The sequence below is a fragment of the Bubalus kerabau genome, chromosome 11 (assembly GCF_029407905.1).
Source record: "Bubalus kerabau isolate K-KA32 ecotype Philippines breed swamp buffalo chromosome 11, PCC_UOA_SB_1v2, whole genome shotgun sequence".
Lineage (NCBI taxonomy): Eukaryota > Metazoa > Chordata > Mammalia > Artiodactyla > Bovidae > Bubalus > Bubalus kerabau.
Window position 1 is genome coordinate 63,803,833 of NC_073634.1, and position 23,445 is coordinate 63,827,277.

General features: G+C 39.7%; 2 protein-coding genes across 20 annotated transcripts in view; one reads left to right on the top strand and one right to left on the bottom strand.

Annotated features, from left to right (window-relative positions):
• The window catches only part of EHBP1 (EH domain binding protein 1), a 583,640-nt gene that overhangs the window by 36,578 nt on the left and 523,617 nt on the right, over positions 1-23,445 (top strand). For 13 of the 19 annotated variants that reach the window (XM_055540419.1, XM_055540417.1, XM_055540436.1 and 10 more), the window contains exons 2-3: positions 8,930-9,025; positions 18,560-18,712. The exons of 1 other annotated variant lie outside the window; for it this stretch is intronic. The gene's annotated coding sequence lies outside the window, so the exon portion shown is untranslated. Of the gene's footprint in view, positions 1-8,929; positions 9,026-9,099; positions 9,222-17,593; positions 17,780-18,559; positions 18,713-23,445 lie in introns of all 19 variants that reach the window. 5 more of the 19 variants (XM_055540428.1, XM_055540431.1, XM_055540421.1 and 2 more) reach the window with 4 other exon arrangements.
• TMEM17 (transmembrane protein 17) lies at positions 7,419-16,034 on the bottom strand. The gene is made up of 4 exons (XM_055540442.1): positions 15,772-16,034; positions 10,659-10,762; positions 10,414-10,527; positions 7,419-9,189 (listed from the first exon to the last, which is right to left on the bottom strand). The coding sequence occupies exons 1-4, from the start codon at positions 15,869-15,871 to the stop codon at positions 8,911-8,913; spliced, it is 597 nt and encodes a 198-aa protein (XP_055396417.1). The 5' UTR covers positions 15,872-16,034; the 3' UTR covers positions 7,419-8,910.

Genomic DNA, 23,445 nt, shown 5'->3' on the forward strand with positions numbered 1-23,445 from the left:
ACTTACCATTTAGACTTTACAATTAAGTACTATTGTTATTGTTTAGTGGCTAAGTTGTATCTGACTCTTTGTGACCCCGTGGATGGTAGCCTACCAGGGTCCTCTGTCCATGGGATTTCCCAGCCAAGAATACTGGAGTGGGTTGCCATTCCCTTCTCCAGGGGATTTTCCCAACCCAGGGATCGAACCCAGGTCTCCCGCATTGCAGGCATCTTTTTTACCTTCTGAGCCACTAGTGCATGCTAAGTAGCTTCAGTCATGTCCAACTCTGAGACCCCATGGACTGTAGCCCAGCGGGCTTCTCTGTCCATGGGATTCTCCAGGCAAGAATACTGGAGTGGGTTGCCATGCCCTTCTCCAGAGGATCTTCCTGACCCAGAGATTGAACCTGTATCTCCTGTAGCTCCTGCATTGCAGGCAGATTCTTTACTGCTGAGCCACCGGGGAACCCCCAATTAAGTACTGCTGCTGCTGCTAAGTCGCTTCAGTCGTGTCCGACTCTGTGCAACCCCATAGACGGCAGCCCACCAGGCTCCCCCGTCCCTGGGATTCTCCAGGCAAGAATACTGGAGTGGGTTGCCATTTCCTTCTCCAGTGCGTGAAAGTGAAAAGTGAAAGTGAAGTCGCTCAGTAGTGTCTGACCCTCAGCGACTCCATGGACTGCAGCCCAGGCTCCTCCATCCATGGGATTTTCCAGGCAAGAGTACTGGAGTGGGTTGCCATTGCCTTCTCCGAATTAAGTACTGCTGCTGCTGCTAAGTCACTTCAGTCGTGTCCGACTCTGTGCGACCCCATAGACGCCAGCCCACCAGGCTGCCCCGTCCCTGGGATTCTCCAGGCAAGAACACTGGAGTGGGTTGCCATTTCCTTCTCCAATGCGTGAAAGTGAAGCCGCTTCAGTCGTGTCTGACTCTGCGACCCCACAGATGGCAGCCTACCAGGCTCCTCCATCCATGGGATTTTCCAGGCAAGAGTACTGGAATGGGGTGTTATTGCCTTCTGTGGAATTAAATAATATAGCCCATATTAGACCTCTACTAGTACTTAATTCCGGAGAAGGCAATGGCACCCCACTCCAGTACTCTTGCCTGGAAAATCCCATGGATGGAGGAGCCTGGTAGGCTGCAGTCCACAGGGTCGCTAGGAGTCGGACAGGACTGAGCGACTTCACTTTCACTTTTCACTTTCGCATACTGGAGAAGGAAATGGCAACCCACTCCAGTGTTCTTGACTGGAGAATCCCAGGGACAGAGGAGCCTGGTGGGCTGCCATCTATGGGGTCGCACAGAGTCGGACACGACTGAAGTGACTTAGCAGCAGCAGCAGCAGCAGCAGAGGTCTAATATGGGCTTCCCTGATAGCTCAGTTGGTAAAGAATCCACCTGCAATGCAGGAGACCCTGGTTTGATTCCTGGGTCAGGAAGATCTGCTGGAGAAGGGATAGGCTACCCATTCCAGTATTCTTGGGCTTCCCTTGTGGCTCAGCTGGTAAAGAATCCACCTGCAATGCAGGAGACCTGGGTTCGATCCTGGGTTGGGAAGATCCCCTGTAGAAGGGGAAGGCTACTCACCCCAGTATTCTGGCCTAGAGAATTTCATGAACTGTATAGTTATGGGGTTGCAAGAGTCGGACATGACTGAGCGGCTTTCACTTCACTTCAGAGGTCTAATATACAAAAATACATATAATTAATCATTGTAGATGCAGTCATAAAATATGAGGAGCAGTGAGACAAAGAACAGAATCCAAGTGTTTCCTGGAAATGGGTAGGGGAAAGGGGGACATTCCATGGAGGACGTGACAGTTGAGCCAGGCATTATAAGATAAGCAGGCTTTCAGCATGTGGATAAATTTACTTCAGGCTGAAAGCAGAATGGAGGGAAAAGGTCTGGAGGCAAAATCAAGAATGGTATCCTGGAGGAGCTGCAGGTGAAGCATTGGAGGGGTGGCAAGATGAGCCAAATGGAGGGGAAGAGGCTAAGGTTCATGGGTGTTCTGCTGCAGGAAGTAGAGAGTCTAGTGGAATTTTAAGGGAGTAGTGGTGTGATTAGATGTAGTTTTAGATTTCTCAATACATGTAACTGCAGGGAAGTTTACAATAAATGAGACATTTATTACTGCAACATGGAAAAGTACAGTGAGATTGTTCCTTTCCGTGATCTGGTCATTCAGTTCAGTCGCTCAGTTGTGTCCGACTCTTCGTGACCCCTGGACCACAGCACACCAGGTCTCCTTGTCCATCACCAACTCCTGGAGTCTAGTCGTTATACTCTTATTGACTACCTATATATTTTCCTTTGAAAAATAGCACATAATGAACTCCTTAATTATTAGTGAGCTGATTTGAGAGGCTTATGTTGGAGGATGTGTGTCTGTGTGTGTGTGTGTGTGTGTGTGTATAAAATGTATTTGTACCAGCATTTCAACCATTATGAGATTCCTTTGAAATGTGATTGCTATCATCTACCAAATTACCTCTATAAGCTTTCTATCATTTTCAAATTTGGTAGCAAGGTCTTCTATTTCTGTTTCAATATAGATACACCATTCATTGCCTACAGTATACAGTTCAAACTCTTTATTATTATATATAAAAGACTGAGAACATTCCGATGCCAGTCTTTCCAGCTCATCTCAGGCCCTTCTCTCCATGCTTTATATTTTAGTCACATCAAACTACTTTTAGTTTTGTTCAGGCCTCATAATTTCAAATGTCTATACCTTTACTCATGCTGTTCCATCTGTCTGAAAGACTATCTTGCCCCCTAGTCAGGATTCCTCATTTATCTTCATATTTTACGTAGTTCTATTACAAACATTATCATAAGCCATGATGATCACCTAAAATTTGTCTCCTCTGCTAGACCATGGCTGGAAGGGCAGGGACTCAATCCAATTTATCTTTTTGTCCTGGAGTATCAAGACATAGTGGATGGCGTATTGTTGGAGCTAAGTAAATTAAGTTTACTTTGCAGAACAAAATCATAGCATACTACAAAGAAAAAGCCTGAACATATCCTTTGCTGTTCTGCTTCATAAATTACCAATAAACAGTGAACTGTTCTCCTGCCTTCCTTAGCTGGGGCTTACTGGCAATCAGGAGCTCTAGTTTTCAGAAGAGCAAAAAAACATTGACTTTTACTAGCTTTCATGCTTTCCAGAAAAGCTATTGAAGCAAAGTCCAAAACTTCCACTCTCTTTAGTGATCATTTTACTACTTTTAGGTACTAATGAGTCAGGCACTTATAAAACAATTATTAAGTGTGCATATGAAACATTTTTTGAATATGAGACATTTTTCTCTTTTGAGCTATAACATCGAGCAGTATCTTCAATGTGTTTTTGATTAGAATATAAGTAACTCAAGATCAGGAACTAAAAGCCTTTTGTGATGAATCGATTATACCACTTTCCTATCAGCCAAATATAGTGCTATTAGAGTTCTGAAAAATTAAAGGAGAAAGCCATTCTTGGTTGATTATTGTTTTTAAAATCTACATTTTTAATGTACCCAAGTGCTAAACACTTAGGCCTGTGGAACAATGAAGGACAAATAAATAGCAGTGATATATACACTGTGATTGTAGAGACCTCTGGGTTAGGAAACCCAAGGGTGTGGCTGTGGAGCTTGTTTAGATGATAAGCTAAATTTCCAAGTGTCTTTAATTTTTCATAGAATATATGTTGTATCTATCTTCTGGCCTGTGTCTTGTTTTTTGAGTTTTATTCTTTCTTGACTTTGGTTAAAATGATTACACACCTGATCCCTAGTCTTATTTGCAGAAAGATGGACATCTGTGTAAGCACCAGGATAAATCTAAACATTGTGGTCAAACCTGAATTTAAACAGATTTTTCTAGGGCCTGAATATTTTTAAATGCTTCATGCTTAAACACTGTGGTGGGGTAGAGGGTGAGGGGGATGCAGTGGGTGGGGGATTGTTAGAATGATTCTTAGAATAAGTTTTAGAATGATGAACTATTTAGTTTTTTTTATTGACTCAAAACCCTAAGATTAACAGTCTTCAAACTAGAATAAAATGTATACCCATAATAAATTAGTATTAATTGCACTTAAAAAATACATCATTAAAGCTTGCTGACAAACCTTTTCTAGGACCAAAAAGCTAATGTTTCACATCATAACAAATTTACAGGATAAACCATTCTACTAGCCTCATTGTTTTCTGCCTCCATGCCTATTTTGTTATGCAAAAGCTTTGTGTCAATTTACTTTTTGAGCCATTTAAGACCAAACCAAATTATTCCTTCAGCACATTTTAAACAATCCCTTAAAGACCCTCTTTTTCTTGGCTATGTTTCCAATCTTGGCTTATCACTGTAATATTTCATGCTCCATGCTTCTGAAAAAATTCAATATTCAAGAACAAAGTAATCCAGAGCTTTACTTCATTTCAGTCTTTTTATGTCCTAGGGCTGTCCCAACTCAATGACCCAGTTTGTATTGTGTCACATCTGTCTGTTGCTGACTGCAACCAGCTCGCCTAAGCCCTCTCCTGCCCCTTATCAGTTTTCCCTTAATTCAAAACTCTTTTTAAAAAAATTCTTTGCACTTCTCCTTTCACAGCTTTTAGTTTTTTTTTCTCCATAGGAGACTCTGTTCCTGTGGTAGCTACTCAGAAACACAAAGATGAATAGGTCTCTAAGGTCTCTAAGTCTGTCCCTATCAAAATTTTCATTGTAATATCTTTAGAATTACAGACAGTGGATAATATAATTCAGCAGTATGCATCAAGAATCCTCAAAAATGTTCATACCCTATGATCCAGCAGTTTCACTTCTGAGACTCTAGCTTACTAATTAAAAAACAGAATCATCTAAGATATGGAAAAAGATGTATACATGAGATGTTCGTTACAATGTTATGTATTGTTGGGGAGTTCTCTTGGATGGCTTAATAATTAAATTGATGCAGATTAATAGAAAAACCCAATTTAATTCATATAAACAGAGATCTATAGAAATGGTATCTCCGAAGTGACCAAAGCAGGCTGTTTACATATCATTTTTAGACAAAGAAACAATTATTTGTGAAGATTTAACAAAGGGGCTTGTGCTTGGGGTAGCAGACTAATGAAGAGGTAACAAAGTTTGTCTACAGAGTTTTCTCAGCCTTGAATTTCCTAACTCTGGTGATAAGATTGCTTTCTATCCTCTTGGTATAAGGAGGATGCTTTCACATGGAGATTATTTCCTTCTTTTAAGGGGAAAGAAGGGGTCAGAGTGTTTTTCTGTATCAGTTTTTCTCCACTGGCTGTTTCTCAAGTAAGGTAAATTCAAAATAATCAATATGTTATTGTAGCATATCTTGAATGAGCCTGCTCTGAGGCTCAACAATATAAATGCAAAAGAAGAAAACAACACAAATATCCAACAATAGGAGAGAAGTTAAATAAATTACTTTCCATCTACTTGATGGAATATTGTGCAATCATTTAAGATGATGATTGCGTGACTATGTAAAAAGATGGGTAAAATTTTATGTTTTCAGAAAAGCAAGGTGCAAAGTTTCAAGTGCTGGTGGTTACAACTATGTTTTAAAAAGCATTTACAACAGGAAAACTACAAGGAAAGAGAACATTTTGCTTATACTTGCTACTTTAGGGTATGGAATTATAGACGATTTTTCTCTTTACTCTCAAAATCTTGATTCAATTTAAAATTTAAGTTTTTGAAAAGTATGATCTTCACAAGTACAAGTTAAGAATTATTTAGGTATTTCTTGTAAAATAAAATTTATAAAAGACTATTTCAGACAGAGGATTACTTACGTCTAGTAATACTCTAACAATGGCCAGGGGAGGCGGGGTGGATAAGACAGTGAGTATGTCATTTTGTTTACCACTGTGTGTAATCCTCAGAAAGAAAAATAGGAAAAATATTTCAATACCTATTTTAAAATATAATTAAAAAAAAAATCTTAATAGGATCTACTCAAGTTAATTTTACCACCACTGACTTTATCCAGGACAGTTCTCTCCGAAGTTGTTCATCAAGTTCTACCTTTAGCCCAACATTTGCAGTACATTTTCCACAGTTTTCAGAAAAATTTTTCTGAAACCTAAATATGTGTGATATTCTACCATTTAAACTATTCAGAGTATTAGTCTTTAGCTTGCTAGTGCCTTGGAAGGTTCTCTCTTATTCTGTGGCCTTTGTTTTCACGCAGCCTTCCCACCAGTTTTATCGAACTACATGTCATACCTGAAACAGTACTCGGAATCACTATTACTTCTGTCTCTTAATACTGAAACTGAGTATCTGCTCAGTCTTCAAATCTTAAAGTGTTAATTTTATTTGGAGGGCTTCCCAGATTCCTCACCTTTTTTCTCTTTAATCCTACAGTGCCCTCTCTGACCTGCTCGTCTGCTTTTTGAACCAGACAGTAAACATCTTGTTATTGTGTACATGGGCAAGTGCGAGTGTGTACATGCGAGTAGTGTACACTTCATAGCAAGCCCTGCCCCCCGCCCTTGTTCTGACAGGGAGGGGAGCAGTGAATGCTGAATGATGTTGATGAAAGGCCAGTGTGCTAACCCTGGACACCAAGTGCGAGGAGCAAAGCGGAGATGCCCTGCATGCCCAGGGCTGTTTGCTGTCAGGTACTTCTTAGGCAGAAACTCATTCCATGCACCTCCCCGATGAAGTGAGACTTTACCTGCAACACTGTACCCCTGGGAACAGGGAGCTCAGTTATTTGTTTATGAACTCTCCACTATTCCTTGTACATAGTAGGCATTCAAACATATGTTGATTCAAATCCAATTTTTAAAAATCATTCCAATGTACAAAAATTTACATCTACCTTGTCTGTAGTTAGAAAAAAACACCTGAAAGAAAAAAAAAATGTGAAAGACAATGTATTTGTGAAGCTCAATATCTCCTAACTAAAAAACTTCAGAACAGTGTTGTGAACCCTGGAGAGGAAATGCAATATAAATTAAGGATGAACAAATTTATAAAATAAAAATAAAGACTGCCTAAACTCCAAATATGCTGACATGGAAATGTCTTTCCTATCTCAATTTTCCTATGCTTACATAGAGCACCATGTATACACCAATAGAAAATATTGGTTCAGACTAACACAAAATCATGGTTTTATTGTTGCATGAAAAACCAATGACTTGGTCACGTTCTCAATTGATTTTCTTAGTTTCTTTTTTCTTACCCTCATTATATCTACATGTTAAGCAATAGTTATTAGAACAAAAACTTTAAAAATTTTTATAAATATATATTCCCCCCATTTAATCATTAAAATTTTTGTATTATTATTCTTTACACTTTTAGTGATTTACCTTAAAGTTTGAATGTATCAAGAGGCTCTGCTATTTAAAATAAAACTCTGGAATGACTATTAAATAGAAAAGTCTTTCTTGATCATCACCTTAATTTATCTGTTATGTAGATTTAGTGTTCTTATTTTATATTTTCTTATAAACTCACCTATCTGGAAACAAATGTAAACAAATACATTTTAATAAACTATCCAAACAAAATTCTATTTTTAATTTCAAAGTATTGGAATATACCTAGTGATAGCTTTGGTATAGGGCAAAGGTTAATTAGTCAGTGCATGGGGGAAGAAAACTTTGACTGAACATTATATATAATAATAAAAAGCAGAAATAATAAAAAGAGCATAAACAGACTGGTAAGGTGTGATTAACAGTGGGAAGTGAAGGCATTTTCAAAATTAAGCAATATAAAAATGAATAAGGCATAACATGGAAATCCTAAGATAAGCATGAATCACAAAACAGGAAGGATAGAAAAAATTATGTTTAATGTAGCTACAACTATCTTTCAGTAACATACAATACTTACAGAGGCATATTTTCCTATAGGAAAGAAAATATTGTACCCCTTAAGACAACTCAATTATCACTTAAAAATGATGGTTCAGATATACCCAAGCAAGCTTTGTTCTTAACAGAATTTCTTTAAATAGGTTTCTCCTATTAGCAAGGGAATATGCTCATTTATGATCATGAGTCCCTTGGGCCATCCAATATATATAAAACTATATATTAACAGGCACCCTGATTCTCAGATCAATCTTCATGTGAATTTACTGGGTATGAGCAGTTCTTCAGTGAATAATGACTTAATAGATAAGATCATAAAGGTTAATGTACCCAGGACAGTGGCAAATTACATAGAAGGCTCTCAGATAATGTACTTTTCTCTTTCAACTTTATAATAAAAATAAACCCACAGCCCAAAAGAACTGTAAAAGACAAGAGTGATTTCTAAAGATACTTTAACATAAATATTTTATAACTTATTGTGAAGACATTTTGCACACCACCACCATAAATACTGAACATGGTTGTATGAAAATAACAATTTTAGGATAAAAACATTTCCTAAATATCATCACAATCCACCTGCTTTCTTCTTAACCTCAGTATAATAGCTAAGACCCTAGCAGACATAAAAATTTGGTGTCTCAGTTTACAGATGTAGTCTAATACATCAGAATACTGACCAGCATCTCTACATACTTGATACGTACTCCCAAGACATGGATAGGCCAACAATGTTGAAAGAAATATACACATTTCTAGTTACAGGTACTAACTGGAGATATTACAGTAAAGATGTAATGCCACCAATACAGATCTCTACACACCTGAAAAAGTTGACAACAACAAAAAATTAAGATATTTGACATCAGAGAGACAACATGGAGGCTTTAGGGTTGATTTACTGCTTTCATGTGCTGTACAGACAGTCTTACCCTTGTGTCCAGCCTTGGAATTTCAGAGCCAAAGAGTATACAGTTCAAAACACTTGCTATATCCTTTTTTGTGTGTTAGCCCTCTGGTGTTTTCCTGCAGTCTTCTAGAATGATCTTCCAGATCCTTATTCAACAGCACTGGGTCAAATCTCTTCTATACAGGACCTCATTCTTCTCATGTCTCCTCGGCTCGCAGACAGCCGGTCAAAGTCTTGGAGGTGGAAACGAGTTGCCAGCTGATTTACCATTTTCCTCAAGGTAAGAAATGCTGAAACAACTTGGAAAGTAAGGAATATAGTGAAGATGATATGTACTGCTTTCTCCAAGGGCAGATTTGTTAGGCCCTCATTGAAGAGCAAGAAAAGAATTAAAGGCAACTGCAACAGAAGGCTCAAAAGCCAGAAGCCAGCCAACTCAGGAACCTGCAATGATACACACGATAAACATCAGATCAGTTAAGTACCATCTTCTGCTTGTATCGATAAGCAAGTGATACTACTGTGAACCTACATTTTGAGCTCTGTAATTCAAAAGAAGTATAGTGTGGTCCTTATTCTCAGAGAACTTACAATCTAGACTGAAAGAGAAAACTAACTTATGTGATAGTCCTACATTACTACACTTAAGTGAATAATGAAATGTATGTACCACTTAGAGTAATAGACTAAATGCTCTAACAGAGTAAACAGGGTAGGTAAAAGAAATAATTCAAGGAGGTAGGCTTTTAAAGTTAGATAGACTGAGGAATCGGAGAAAGCAATGGCACCCTACTCCAGTACTCTTGCCTGGAAAATCCCATGGATGGAGGAGCCTGGAAGGCTGAAGTCCATGGGGTCGCTGAGGGTCGAACACGACTGAGCGACTTCACTTTCACTTTTCATTTTCATGCATTGGTGAGGAAATGGCAACCCACTCCAGTGTTCTTGCCTGGAGAATCCCAGGGACAGGGGAGCCTGGTGGCCTGCCATCTATGGGGTTGCACAGAGTCGGACATGACTGAAGTGACTTAGCAGCAGTAGCAGCAGCAGAATGAGGAAGAGGCAAGAACTTAAGTAAGCAAAAATGTGGAAAGAATATGACTGGGAAACAACACATCAGCCTGGAATGGATGTTTGTGTTAGGAAAAAGCATGAAATACAGTGGGGTAGGCTGGGTGGGGCTTAATTATGAAGGGCCTGGAAGAACACTGAAATCTTTAGGCATTATCATTCAGTTCTGGTAACTGTAAATGCTTAGGCAGCATGATGACTCAGAAAACATGTGCCTCGCATAGGAGATGAGTGTCATTTTCCCCAATTTTCTTATTCAGAATTTAAACCATCATGTTTAATGACCAAGTATTTTCAAGACTACTGGGAACAGGGAAAATGATCACTAATTAAGAGTTTACTATGTTCAGGTGCTTTATATAAATTGTTTAATATAATCCTAACAAATCTGTGAAGTGAATATTCCCCCAATTTTATATGTGAAGGAACCAAGGCTCAAGAGAGTAAGCAAACAGACCACAGTGGCAGCCGTGGTGAAGCTGGAGCTAGGCCTTACCTACAGGCCTTTGCTCCTTCCACATCTCACTGCCTTTTCTTGCTGGCAAAGTCTTAACTGCATTTATGTGTAGCACTGAGAGAAAGGAAAGAAGAGCCTACCTTCTCCTGCAGGTTCCCCATGTAGCCCAGATACAACCTGATAGCTTCAATTAAAGTTATTAGGATGATAATGGTGACCACAATGAACTTGTAGTAATCAGGCAAGATGGAATACTGAAAAAACAAAAATAAACAAAAATCTCACATATAATAAGACTGACCTGAGACTTTAAAAAATATGAAGAACTTTTAATTTTACTGACAAGGTAACAATGCCAGGGAGAAGTAGTAAAGCACACATTTACCTTCATCTGAAGCATTATAATGCTGCTCACCCACCAAAGTGGGAAAAAGTAAGTGTTAAAATAAAGTGACATCTGCAGTGCCAAACTGGAAACCATTTCATTATCTACAGAAGAAAACAGAGAGAAAAGGAACAAACTCTTACTCCTGCTCTATGCCCTGTACATCCTTTAGTTCCTTAGAATTAATAGCTATAGTTTCAGCTCAACAAAACTCCAAACTGTAAGCCTATTTATAATCACTGACCCGTGGAGAAGGAAATGGCAACACACTCCAGCATTCTTGCCTGGAAGTCCCATGGACAGAGAGGCCTGGTGGACCCATGGGGTCACAAAAGAGTTGGACACAGTAACAATAATCATTGACAGTGAAAGAAAATAGCCATAATACTACTAATATTTCGTTCCAATATTTGCTACTTGGGGGCATGTTTCATATTTTTCTATTACTTTACCACCTTTGGTTACTGTCCGATGACTTTTTTGGATACTACTGGTATAAATGTAGAACATCAATATGAATACTATTGAACAGATAACAATAATAATCATTACCTCCTTTGTTAAGAGTTCTATGTAAGTGGTGCATGTGCTCAGTTGTGTCCAATTCTTTCTGGTCTCATGGACTGTAGCCCACTAGGCTCTGTCCATGGGATTTCCCAGACAAGAATACTGGAGTGGGTTGCCATTTCCTTCTCCAGGGGATCATCCCAATCCAGGGATCGAACCTGAGTTTCCTGCATTGGCAGGTGGATTCTTTTACCACTGAGCCACCTGTAAAGAGCCTATGAAATGAACATATAAAATATATAACAAGACTGCAGCCATGAAATTAAAAGATGCTTGCTCCTTGGAAGAAAAGTTATGACCAACCTAGACAGCATATTGAAAAGCAGAGACATTACTTTGCCAACAAAGGTCCATCTAGTCAAAGCTATGCTTTTTCCAGTAGTCATATATGGATTTGAAAGTTGGACCATAAAGAAAGCTGAGTGCCGAAGAACTGATGCCTTTGAACTGTGGTGTTGGAGAAAACCCTTGAGAGTTCCTTGGACAGCAAGGAGATCAAACCAGTCCATCCTAAAGGAAATCAGTCCTGAATATTCATTGGAAGGACTAATGCTGAAGCTGAAGCGCCAATACTTTGGCCACCTGATGCAAAGAACTGACTCATTGGAAAAGACCCTGATGCTGGGAAAGATTAAAGGCAGGAGGAGAAGGGGATGACAGAGGATGAGATGGTTGGATGGCATCACCAACTGGATGAACCTAATTTGAGCAAGCTCCGGAAGTTGGTGATGGACAGGGAAGCCTGGCATGCTGCAGTCCATGGGGTCACAAACAGTCAGACACAACTGAGCAACTGAACTGAACTGAATCTCTCAGGTATAAACTAATCATGCAAAACCAACCCCTCCCCCATCTCTTTCAGCATACCCTAATACCACCTGTTCATTCATACCCAATTCAAAGCCACTTTTTCCATAAGTCCTTTCTTGATCACATTCCCCACTCCAGCGGAAATCTCCTTCCCCTCTAGGTACTTCTCACACTAACCTGTGTGTAAGAAGTGTTAGCAAAGAACCACACTCCCTTCACTTGAGACATAGTCTGATCATGACTTTTGGAGTCCAAGTAAACCCAGAGCTCCCCAAACTCACTCAGAACTCTGGATGCCAGACTTAGGATAAATTATTTAACCTCTTTGAGCCTTAATTTATTCATCTGTAAAATGGTAACATTAAAATGACCTCACAGATTGCTTGAGAATTAAAGGTAATATAAATTACTTCACCTGAGCACTATGCCTGGCAGTCCCTTTCCTTCTCTTTTATTTATACACAGGCTGACTGTAAGCACAGACCACATTCTACCCAAATTTAAGACCCTCACAGAACCTAGCATGTTGCTTTACAAATGGTAAATACCAAATATGAATAAGCAGAAAGAGTGAATTAATGAAAACATATTCTTACAAGGACATTGCCAGTGTAGCCCTTTGTAACACATGAATTTCATTTCTCTAAGGCTGAACTGCCTCCTGAGAAATCTGTATGCAGGTCAAGAAGCAACAGTTAGAATTGGACATGGAATAACAGATAGGCTCCCAATCGGGAAAGGAGTACGTCAAGGCTGTGTATTGTCACTCTACTTATTTAACTTTTATGCAGAGTACATCATGCGAAATGCTGGGCTGGATGAAGCACAAGCTGGAATCAAGATTGCTGGGAGGAATATCAATAATCTCAGATATGCAGAAGATATACACAATAAAGGCAGAAAGAGAAGAGGAACTAAAGAGCCTCTTGATGAAAGTGAAAGAGGAGAGTGAAAATTTGTCTTAAAGCTCAACATTCAGAAAACTAAGATCATGGCATCCGGTCCCATCACTTCATGGCAAATAGATGGGGAAACAATGGAAACGGTGACAGACTTTATTTTTTTGGGCTCCAAAATCACTGCTGATGGTACTGCAGCTATGAAATTAAAAGATGCCTGCTCCTTGGAAGAAAATCTATGACCAACCTAGATAGTATATTAAAAAGCAGAGGCATTGCTTTGCCAACAAAGGTCCGTCTAGTCAAAGCTATGGTTTTTCCAGTAGTCATGTATGGATGTGACAGTTGGACTATAAGGAAAGCTGAATGCCGAAGAATTGATGCTCTTGAACTGTGGTATTGGAGAAGACTCTTGAGAGTCCCTTGGACTGCAAGGAGATCCAACCTGTCAATCCTAAAGGAAATCAGTCCTGAATATTCATTGGAAGGACTGATGCTGAAGCTGAAACTCCAATACTTTGGCCACTTGATATGAAGAGCTGGCTCAATGGAAAAGACCCTGACGCTGGGAAAGATTGAAGGCATGAGGAGAAAGGGATGACAGAGGATGAGATGGTTGGATGGCATCACCTATTTGATGGACATGAGTTTGCGTAGGCTCCAGGAGTTGGTGATGGACAGGGAAGCCTGCTATACTGCAGTCCATGTGGTCACAAAGAGTTGGACACTACTGAGCAACTGAACTGAACTGAAGGCTGATTACATAGTACCTTTTGTTTTCATATAAGAGAGAAAGGTTCTAAATTAAGAATTTGATTTTTAAAACTGACCCCTACAAATGCATCCTAAATATGACTAAATTCTAACAATATAAGAGTAGATAAGTATTTTGAAATCCACTGCTTGAAATGAAAGAATTTACAAAGGCTCTGAGATAAATTTCTTCAAAACAGATTATTTATTTTTCTCCACAGCTGAGTATATCTATCATTTAACAATTTTAAAATATAAAATTATTATGGTCTCTCACAGCAAGATTTTTCCTTTAGTTCCAAGAATATCCCTGATTAGGATGATATACTTTTCCTTGTACCTATTTGTTAAATTACCACTGATAAAGGAATGCATTCTTAAAATCTGAAGGAAACTCACTCCCCTAGGATTTTTTCATGGCAACAGTAAAACTCTTGGTCAGCTATGAACATGTTCATAATATACCCTTGTAATTACAGTACAAATAATCAAACATACTTCAGATCCACAAAGAAGAAAAGGTGGAAAAATAATAAATTAAAAATTTTAATACCTTCAGGGCAAGCACTGTAGTAAAATTTTGCAAATAAGCTTTTATGTTAAGAATTCTGTACACGAGCATCTAAAGAGTTATGCTATGTCTATATTTCAGCAGATCAAACTTATAATCATTCAGCTGAAAATCAAGTTAATATGTAAATGAACCTTGAAAGCTCAAGACATGAAATTATTAAATTTTGCAAAAGTACAAGCTGAGTTCTGTAAATGGAATTTAAATTAAAACACTATGTAATATAAATCAGGAGTAGGCAAACTACCAGCCAACTAACTGTTTTAGTACAGCAAGTGAGCTAAAAATGGCTTTTTCAGATTTTTAAATGGTTGGGGGAAATATCAGTAGTATTTTGTGACACCGAAAATCATGCAATTTCAACTTTAGTGTCCATAAATAAAGTTTTATTGGAACACTGCCATGTCTATTCCATTACCATTATCTATGACTGCCACAGAGACCTATGGCCTGCATGGTATTAAGTATTTACTATCCGGCCCTTTACAGAAAACTCCTGATACTTTACATCATCATATTTTAGTGCCTGTTAAGCCCTGGCTTTAGAATCAGAAACGTAATAACCTAATTTTTCACATTATGTTTTTCTCTGTACATCCTAAATCATGACCAGCCCTAAACTGGGAGGACAGGCAAGTGATTAGAGTGAAAAATTGAAACGGTGGGAAATGACTTTTCTTTGTTCCCTTTGAAAAATCCCTAAACCAAGCAAGAGGAAAAGATTTCTATTTCCCAGCACAGTTCAGTGATAAAAGCTGCCTGGGTGTGGTTGACAGTATGTTGTCTATCATCATGATTTAAGAGGGTTAAACTGTTTTGCAGAAAACTGCGCTGTCACTTGTCACATCAAATGCGGCATCGTGGTATAGTGTTACTTGATTTAGGTCAAGAGTTATATATATACCGGGTAGGGGAAGGAGAAAGTGGGGAGAGGGCGAGTTTTGTTAAAGGCGATGCTAGTGTGGCAGCTGCTATTCTGGATTGGAGAACGTTTAAAATAACTCATTAAAAAAACCCTTCTATGTCTTCTGCCAGAAAATGGACTTGTGGCAAGTACCTGTTCTGGTAGGAAAGAAGAAAAGGAAAATATCTTTTACCGGGGCACGGGGGGTGGGGAGGACCATTCAGGGCAGAAAAGCCAGGGTGGAGGTCGTTGAGGAAAAGCAAAGAAGTCAGCCTTCTCGGCCGCAAGGCACCGGACGCGGGTTGCGAAGGTGGCTTTATACTTTTTATATTTTGAGGAACTGCCAGCGCCACCTCAGCCGCCCCTCTTGCAACTGGCCGGTTAGACCGCAGCATGATCAGCCCGGGACCAGCTGGGTATCAGAGTCCGGATATCTTGTCCCAGTCCCAGCCAGCGGCCCAGCCCCTCCTCCAGGGGCGTTTCCCGCACTGCGGAGAACCAGCTGAAGACCAAACCGCCATCTTAGGTCTGGGCAAAATCTGGCCGTTCCAAGCCCCGCGCCAGGTCCTCAGCGGGCCACACGCCCTGCGCTGGGCCTCGGCCACTCACCCGGACCCTCGTTATACTCCGGCCCGGTCCGGTTGGAGTCGCTGAACACTGTCCGGCTGAAATTTCCCAGCCGCTGGCGTACTGGATCCGGCAGCTCCATGCCGGGGCCTCGGTACCGCTCACTGCTAAGGTCTTCGGGAGTCGCAGTACTCAGCTGTTCCCACGGCAACCGAGCGGCGGGAGGTGCTGGGGGCTCCGGCGCACGCGCGGATGCATTGCGGCACCAAGGCGCGGGGACTCCTCGACCTGGGAGTAGAGGGACACATTCCTGTGGAGCGCGTCAGATGAGTGCAAATCGCAGATTCCTTAGTCTTGTTTTAAGTTCCACTCTTTTAACAACGAATACTAATAAGCAACCTGGGGTTGGATCTTGATATAGGAGCTCTAATGCCTTATCAGTGCAACCTTTTGGGAAGGAAATACAGAATGAATGCAGCGCTTACAGAATATTCATGACCCAGTGTATACACATACTCTTTTCTACGAATACATGTTGTTATGTAGTAGGGATATTTTATATATACACATGCCATATATATACATATATATATGCACTTATATATTCACACATACTGTCTTCTAGGAATATATTATATATTAGGAATATTTTATATATACACACCATGAAAGTGAAAGTCGCTCAGTCGTGTCCGACTCTTTGTGACCCCATGGACTGTACAGTCCATGGAATTCTGTAGGCCAGAATACTGGAGTGGGTAGCTTTTCCCTTCTCCAAGGGATCTTCCCAACCCAGGGATCGAACCCAGATCTCCCGCATTGCAGGCAGATTCTTTACCAGCTGAGCCACCATACATACCATATATATATTTATATTTGATGCGCTACATTGCAACAGTTTAAAAACATGCTTGCAATAAATGTTTGATTATCCAGATTAACTTTAAGTAAAAATTAAAAAATTAGATGTAGAACTAAGTGGAAGTGAATCTAATTTAATAAAATGTGTGTGTGTGTGTGTGTGTGTAAATATGTGAGGAGCAAAGAGTGGGAGGAGATGGCACAGGCACTGCGGGTTCAGAAAAAGACTAGAAGTAAATAATCAAAATGTTAATAGTAATTTCTAGGTAGTAGATTGTGGGTGATTTGAAAATTTTAAAACATTTATGTATTTTTCAGCTTTCTCTCAATAAGATGTATTTTTTTTTTAAGAAAAACTATTTAGGTATAATACATATACAGAAAAGGGCATAAGCTAAATATAGGTAACCAGAACCCAGATTAAGAAACAGAACCTTACCCACACCCAAGGAGCTCCCCCTGCCTATTCCATCATAGTTACTAACCCTCCACTACTTACTGACCTTTCCTGACTTCTTGAGCATAGAAGATTTTTGCCTATTTTTATTCTTTACATAAAACTAATCATACAATAAATGCTTTTTAGAAAACTCTTTGCCTTAAAAATTATTCTTATGAAATTCCTTCATATTGTGAGGTATGGATTCTTTTTCCTTGTGATATGACCATACCACAATAAGTTTACCCCTTCTACAGCTGATGAGCATCTGTGTGTTTTCTAGATTGGAGACATTATGAATAGGACTGCTTTTGGTGAAAATGTGCCTTTTGGTGAACATATGGATATATTTGTGTTGAACTTATTCCTAAGAATGAAATTTTTGGCTTAAGAGGTACCACCCAGCTTTATTTCTCTGTCTCTTAAATGTGGAATCCTTTGTTAATTCTTTTCCCATTTAAGATGTTACATAATATTTAGCAGAGTTCCCTGTGCTATACAGTAGATCCTTGTTGGTTATCCATTTTAAATATAGCAATGTGTACATGTCATGCCCTCCAATAGGAGAACTTCCCAGTATTCTTGCCTCGAGAATCCCATGGACAGAGGAGCATGGCGGGCTATAGTCCATAGTATCACACAGAACTGAACAGGACTGAAGCAACTTAGCATGCAGGCAGGCATGTGTGCATGCACCTACGTGTCAAACTCAACCCCCCTAAATATCCCTTCCCGTCTCCCCTGGTAACTGTAAGTTCATACTCTAAGTCTGTGAGTCTGTTTCTGTTTTGTAAATAAGTTCATTTGTATAATATTTTTTAGATTCTATATATAAGCAATACCATATGATATTTGTCATTCTCTGTGTTATTACTTACTTTACTCAGTGTGACAATCTCTAGGTCCATACATGAACCAGCATCTTTTTTTTTTTTTTTTTTTTTTTTTTTTTAGTGATTCTTCTCTTGTTCTCTTTTTTTGGCTGCTCTGGGTAGGCTTTCTCTACTCGAGGCATGGATTTCTCTAGTTGCAGTGTATGTGGACTTCTCCTGTTGCATTGTGGAGCACGGGTTCTAGAGCATGTGGGCTCAGTAGTTGTGGTGAGCATGCACTTAGTTGCCCCATGGCATGTGAGATCCCAGTTCCCCAACCAGGGATCAAACTGGTATGCCCTGCATTGCAAGGCAGATCACTGGACTACCAGTGAAATCCCCACATGCCCAGCTTTAGTAGATACTGCCAACAGTCTTCCGAAGTGTCTGTACCAGTTTCTACTACCTCCAGTAATGTATGATCTTTTCAGTTGCTCCAAATCTGTCACCAACACTTATCATTTTCCATGCTTTCTTTTAGCCACTCTGAAGGGTATGTGGTGAACAGTATTATTTTTACATATAAAGGAAAACCACACATATTTATATAAATGTCAACAGGAAGGTATGGGAGGAAATACCTATATGGGTTCAGTTCAGTTCAGTTCACTTCAGTCACTCAGTCGTGTCCAACTCTTTGTGACCCCATGAATCGCAGCACGCTTGGCTGAGTGGGTGCAGGAGGGCCTAGAAGAGCCACTCCACGTTCAAGGTCAGCAGGGGCGGTGGTGAGGAGATACCCCTCGTCCAAGGTGAAGAGCAGCGGCTGCGCTTTGCTGGAGCAGCCGTGAAGAGATACCCCACATCCAAGGTAAGAGAAACCCAAGTAAGACGGTAGGTGTTGCAGGAGGGCATCAGAGGGCAGACACACTGAAACCATAATCACAGAAAACTAGTCAATCTAATCACACTAGGACCACAGCGTTGTCTAACTCAATGAAACTAAGCCAAGCCCGTGGGGCCACCCAAGACGGGCGGGTCATGGTGTCAGAGGTCTGACAGAATGTGGTCCACTGGAGAAGGGAATGGCAAACCACTTCAGTATTCTTGCCTTGAGAACCCCATGAACAGTATGAAAAGGCAAAATGATAGGATACTGAAAGAGGAACTCCCCAGGTCAGTAGGTGCCCAATATGCTACTGGAGATCAGTGGACAAATAACTCCAGAAACAATGAAGGGATGGAGCCAAAGCAAAAAGAATACCCAGCTGTGGATGTGACTGGTGATAGAAGCAAGGTCCGATGCTGTAAAGAGCAATATTGCATAGGAACCTGGAATGTCAGGTCCATGAATCAAGGCAAGTTGGAAGTGGTCAAACAGGAGATGGCAAGAGTGAACGTCGACATTCTAGGAATCAGTGAACTAAAATGGACTGGAATGGGTGAATTTAACTCAGATGACCATTGTATCTACTACTGTGAGCAGGAATCCCTTGGAAAAAATGGAGTAGCCATCATAGTCAACAAAAGAGTCCGAAATGCAGTACTTGGATGCAATCTCAAAAACGACAGAATGATCTCTGTTCATTTCCAAGGCAAATCATTCAATATCACAGTAATCCAAGTCTATGCCCCAACCAGTAACGCTGAAGAAGCTGAAGTTGAACGGTTCTATGAAGACCTACAAGACCTTTAGAACTAACACCCCAAAAAGATGTCCTTTTCATTATAGGGGACTGGACTGCAAAAGTAGGAAGTCAAGAAACACCTGGAGTAACAGGCAAATTTGGCCTTGGAATATGGAATGAAGCAGGGAAAAGACTAATAAGAGTTTTGCCAAGAAAATGCACTGGTCATAGCAAACACCCTCTTCCAACAACACAAGAGAAGACCTATATGGGTAGAATTTCAAAATAACTCAATAAATGTTAACAGCATTCCTACTACTTATGGGGCACTGTCCTAGACTAATTAGGGATATAGTCCCTCCCCAATCAAGAAGATCAGCCAAGTGAGAGACATGGAAACAAATAAGTACACTACACTTCAGTAAAGGAACAGTGATTAATTCTGGTTGGAAAGGTCAGGAAAAAGCTGGCTAACTTCTGCTTCTTTTCAAAGTGGAGCTCTGCCCTCAGCATCTCCAAAAAGGCTCCCAGGACCCCCCGGAAGCCGGTTTAAGTGCCCTCCTCTGTGTCTCTCAAAGCATTTTCCTCTGTGTTACTTTGGTCACAGTGCCAGTCACACTATACTGTAGTCTATTTATGTCTGTTTCTCTTGCTAGTTCACAAGCTCTTTGAGGTCAGGGATGGACTTTCATCTTTATGTCCTGAACGCTAGCACAACACCTGACCCAGAATAGGAACTAGATAACCATTGAATGAGTAAAGGGAAAAATCTAAAGACCATTCCCCTATTTTACCATTTCTAGTTCAAAAATTTAGCCAGCTTTCATGTCAGTTTCACTCTGTAGAATGGAGAATAGAGGTATTAAAACAGTGAATTATAGCAATCAAAACAATTTTAAACTTTGCCACAAATAATCAGTTTTCATCTATTAAATTAACCAAGATTTTTATAAAGGGAACAGTGGAGCAGGAAGTCTCATTCTCCATGGATTGAATTATAATTTGAATAATCTCACTGAGGAAAGCGATCAACAATATGTACAAATTGCCTTAAAATATTCCTTCCTTTAGAACACCTATCCAAATTTTAAACTCTATTTTGGGAAGATAATCATAAAACAAAGTTTTATACACTAGGATATTACCTCTTTAATATTATTGATATTAAATAGGTTGCTTCCCTGGTCGCTCAGACGGTAAAGCGTCTGCCTACAATGTGGGAGACCTGGGTTCAATCCCTGGGTCAGGAAGATCTCCTGGAGAAGGAAATGGCAACCCACTCCAGTATTCTTGCCTAATATTATTGATATTAAATAACAATGCCAATATTATTATTGATATTGTGAGGTGTTTGGCTGTGGTGGAAAGGATGCCTTTTGAAGCAGAGAGAACAGGGTTAAAGTCCCTCAGGTTCTCACATTACCACCTAAAAACTCTGCCTTTGGACCTTTGTTTTGTAAAGTGAGACTAGTGCTAATTTACTACTATAGTTGGTGTAAAGATTATATCATTAAATGTTACTGTTGTTGTTGCTTAGTTGCTCAGTCAAATCCTACTCTTTGTGACACTGAACTATAGCGTGCCAGGCTTCTCTGTCCATAGGATTTCCCAGGCAAGAATACTGGAGTGAGTTGCCATTCTTTCTCCAGATAATCTTCCCAATAAGGCTTTCTATAAGAAATAGTTATCATTGACACATCTATTAAAATGATTTCCCTGGTGGTCCAGTGGCTAAGACACAAGTGGCCCAGGTTCAATTCCTAGTCAGGGAACTAGATCCCACATACTGCAACTAAGAGTCTGCATGGTACAACTAAAGATCCTGCATGCTGCAATTAAGAACCAGTACAGTCAAATATTTAAATTTTTTTTCAAAAATATATGTTTGTGGAGAAGTAAGTCCTACAGTGGAGTGAAATAAAAATTCTAGAGTTTAATTTTCTGAAGCCAACCGCTGTTCAATTGTTCAGCCACTCAGTCATGTCCGACTCTTTGCGACAACATGGACTGCAGCACGCCAGGCTTCCCTGTCCTTCACTACCTCCCGGAGTTTGGTCAATCTCATGTCCATTGAGTTGATGATCCCATTCAGTCATCTCATCTGCTGTTGCCCCCTTCTCCTTCTGCCCTGAATCTTTCCCAGCATCAGAGTCTTTTCCAATGAGTCAGCTCTTTGCATCAGGTGGCCAAAGTATTGGAACTTCAGCTTTAGCATCAGGCCTTCCAATGAATATTCAGGACTGATTTCCTTTAGGATTAACTGGTTTGATCTCCTTGCTGTCCAAGGGACTCCCAAGAGTCTTCTCTAGCACCATAGTTTGAAAGCATCAATTCTTTGGCACTCAGCCGTCTTTAGGCTCCAACTCTCACATCCATACTTGACTACTGGAAAACCATAGCTTTGACTATACAGGCATTTGCCAGCAAAGTGATGTCTCTGCTTTTTAATACACTGTCTAGATTTTTCATAGCTTTTTTTTCAAGGAGCAAGTGTCTTTCAATTTCATGGCTGCAGTCACCATCCTCAGTGATTTTGGAGCCCAAGAAAGTAAAATCTATCACTGTTTCCATTTTTCCCCCATCTATTTGCTATGAGAGGATGGGACCAGATGCCATGATCTTAGTTTTTTGAATGTGGAGCTTTAAGCCAACTTTTTCATTTTCCTCTTTCACCTTCATTGAGAGGTTCTTTAGTTCCTCTTCTCTTTCTGCATTAGGGTGGTGTCATCTGCATATTTGAGGTTATTGTTATTTCTCCCAGCAATCTTGATTCCAGCTTTGCTTCATCCAGCCCGACATTTTGCATGATGTACTCTGCATAGAAGTTAAATAAGCAGAGTGACAATACACAGCCTTGAAATACTCCTTTCCCAATTTTGAACCAGTCCAGTGTTCCATGTTCAGTTCTAACTGTTGCTTCTTGACCTGCATACAGGTTTCTCAGGAGTCAGGTAAGGTATTCTTATCTTGTATTCTTATCTCTTTAAGAATTTTCCACAGTTTGTTGTGATCCACACAGTCAAAGGCTTTAGCATAGTCAATGAAGCAAAAGTAGATGCTTTTCTGGAATTCTCTTGCTTTTTTCATGATCCAACAAATGATGGCAATTTGAGCTCTGATTCCTCTGCCTTTTCTAAATCTAGTTTGTACATATGGAAGTTATTAGTTCATGTATTGTTGAAGCCTAGCTTGAAGGATTTTGAGCATCACTTTGCTAGCATGTGAAATGAGTGCAATTGTGCAGTAGTTTGAACATTCTTTGGCATTGCCCTTCTCTGGGATTGGAATGAAGACTGACCTTTTCCAGTCTTGTGGCCACTGCTGAGTTTTCCAAATTTGCTGGCATATTGAATGCAGCATCTTAACAGCATCATCTCAGGATTTGAAATAATTCAGCTGGAATTCCAGTACTTCCACCATCTTTCTTCATAGAATTCAACTGTACCTGTGAGATAATACCTCTATTGCTTTCCTAGTAAAGGCACTGGATGCAATTAACCATAAAAGAGTCCATTATTGTTAACCAAATTTGCCAAAAGCCTGAGTGAGTTCTTTTAAACATTTTTTCCCCTAACATTGAAAAAAAGATGTACTGTATCTTGTTCAGACTGAGATTATTTCATCAAAATTCAGCAAAAATCAAAAAATTTTCAAAAACTTCTGGAGGAATTATGGGTATTTTTCCTTTAATTTTATTTGTTATTCAAATTTCCTACAGTAATCATGTATTTCATAGTTTGAAACAGATCTTATTAAAAATATATAGGAAGAGAGAGTGATGGTACAAAAATAGAGAATTTTGAGAGGAAAAACGTAGTTTGGAAAAAATCCTACCATTAGTGATGTAAGTGGTCCAAAAGACAAAAGCTTTCCAATTATGACTTTGTTAATTGATTCTCACAATATTCATAAATAGTTGCATTGGCGAAATACTGAAGAGCAGAGAAGGAAATCCACTTTTGTAGAATCAAAAAGC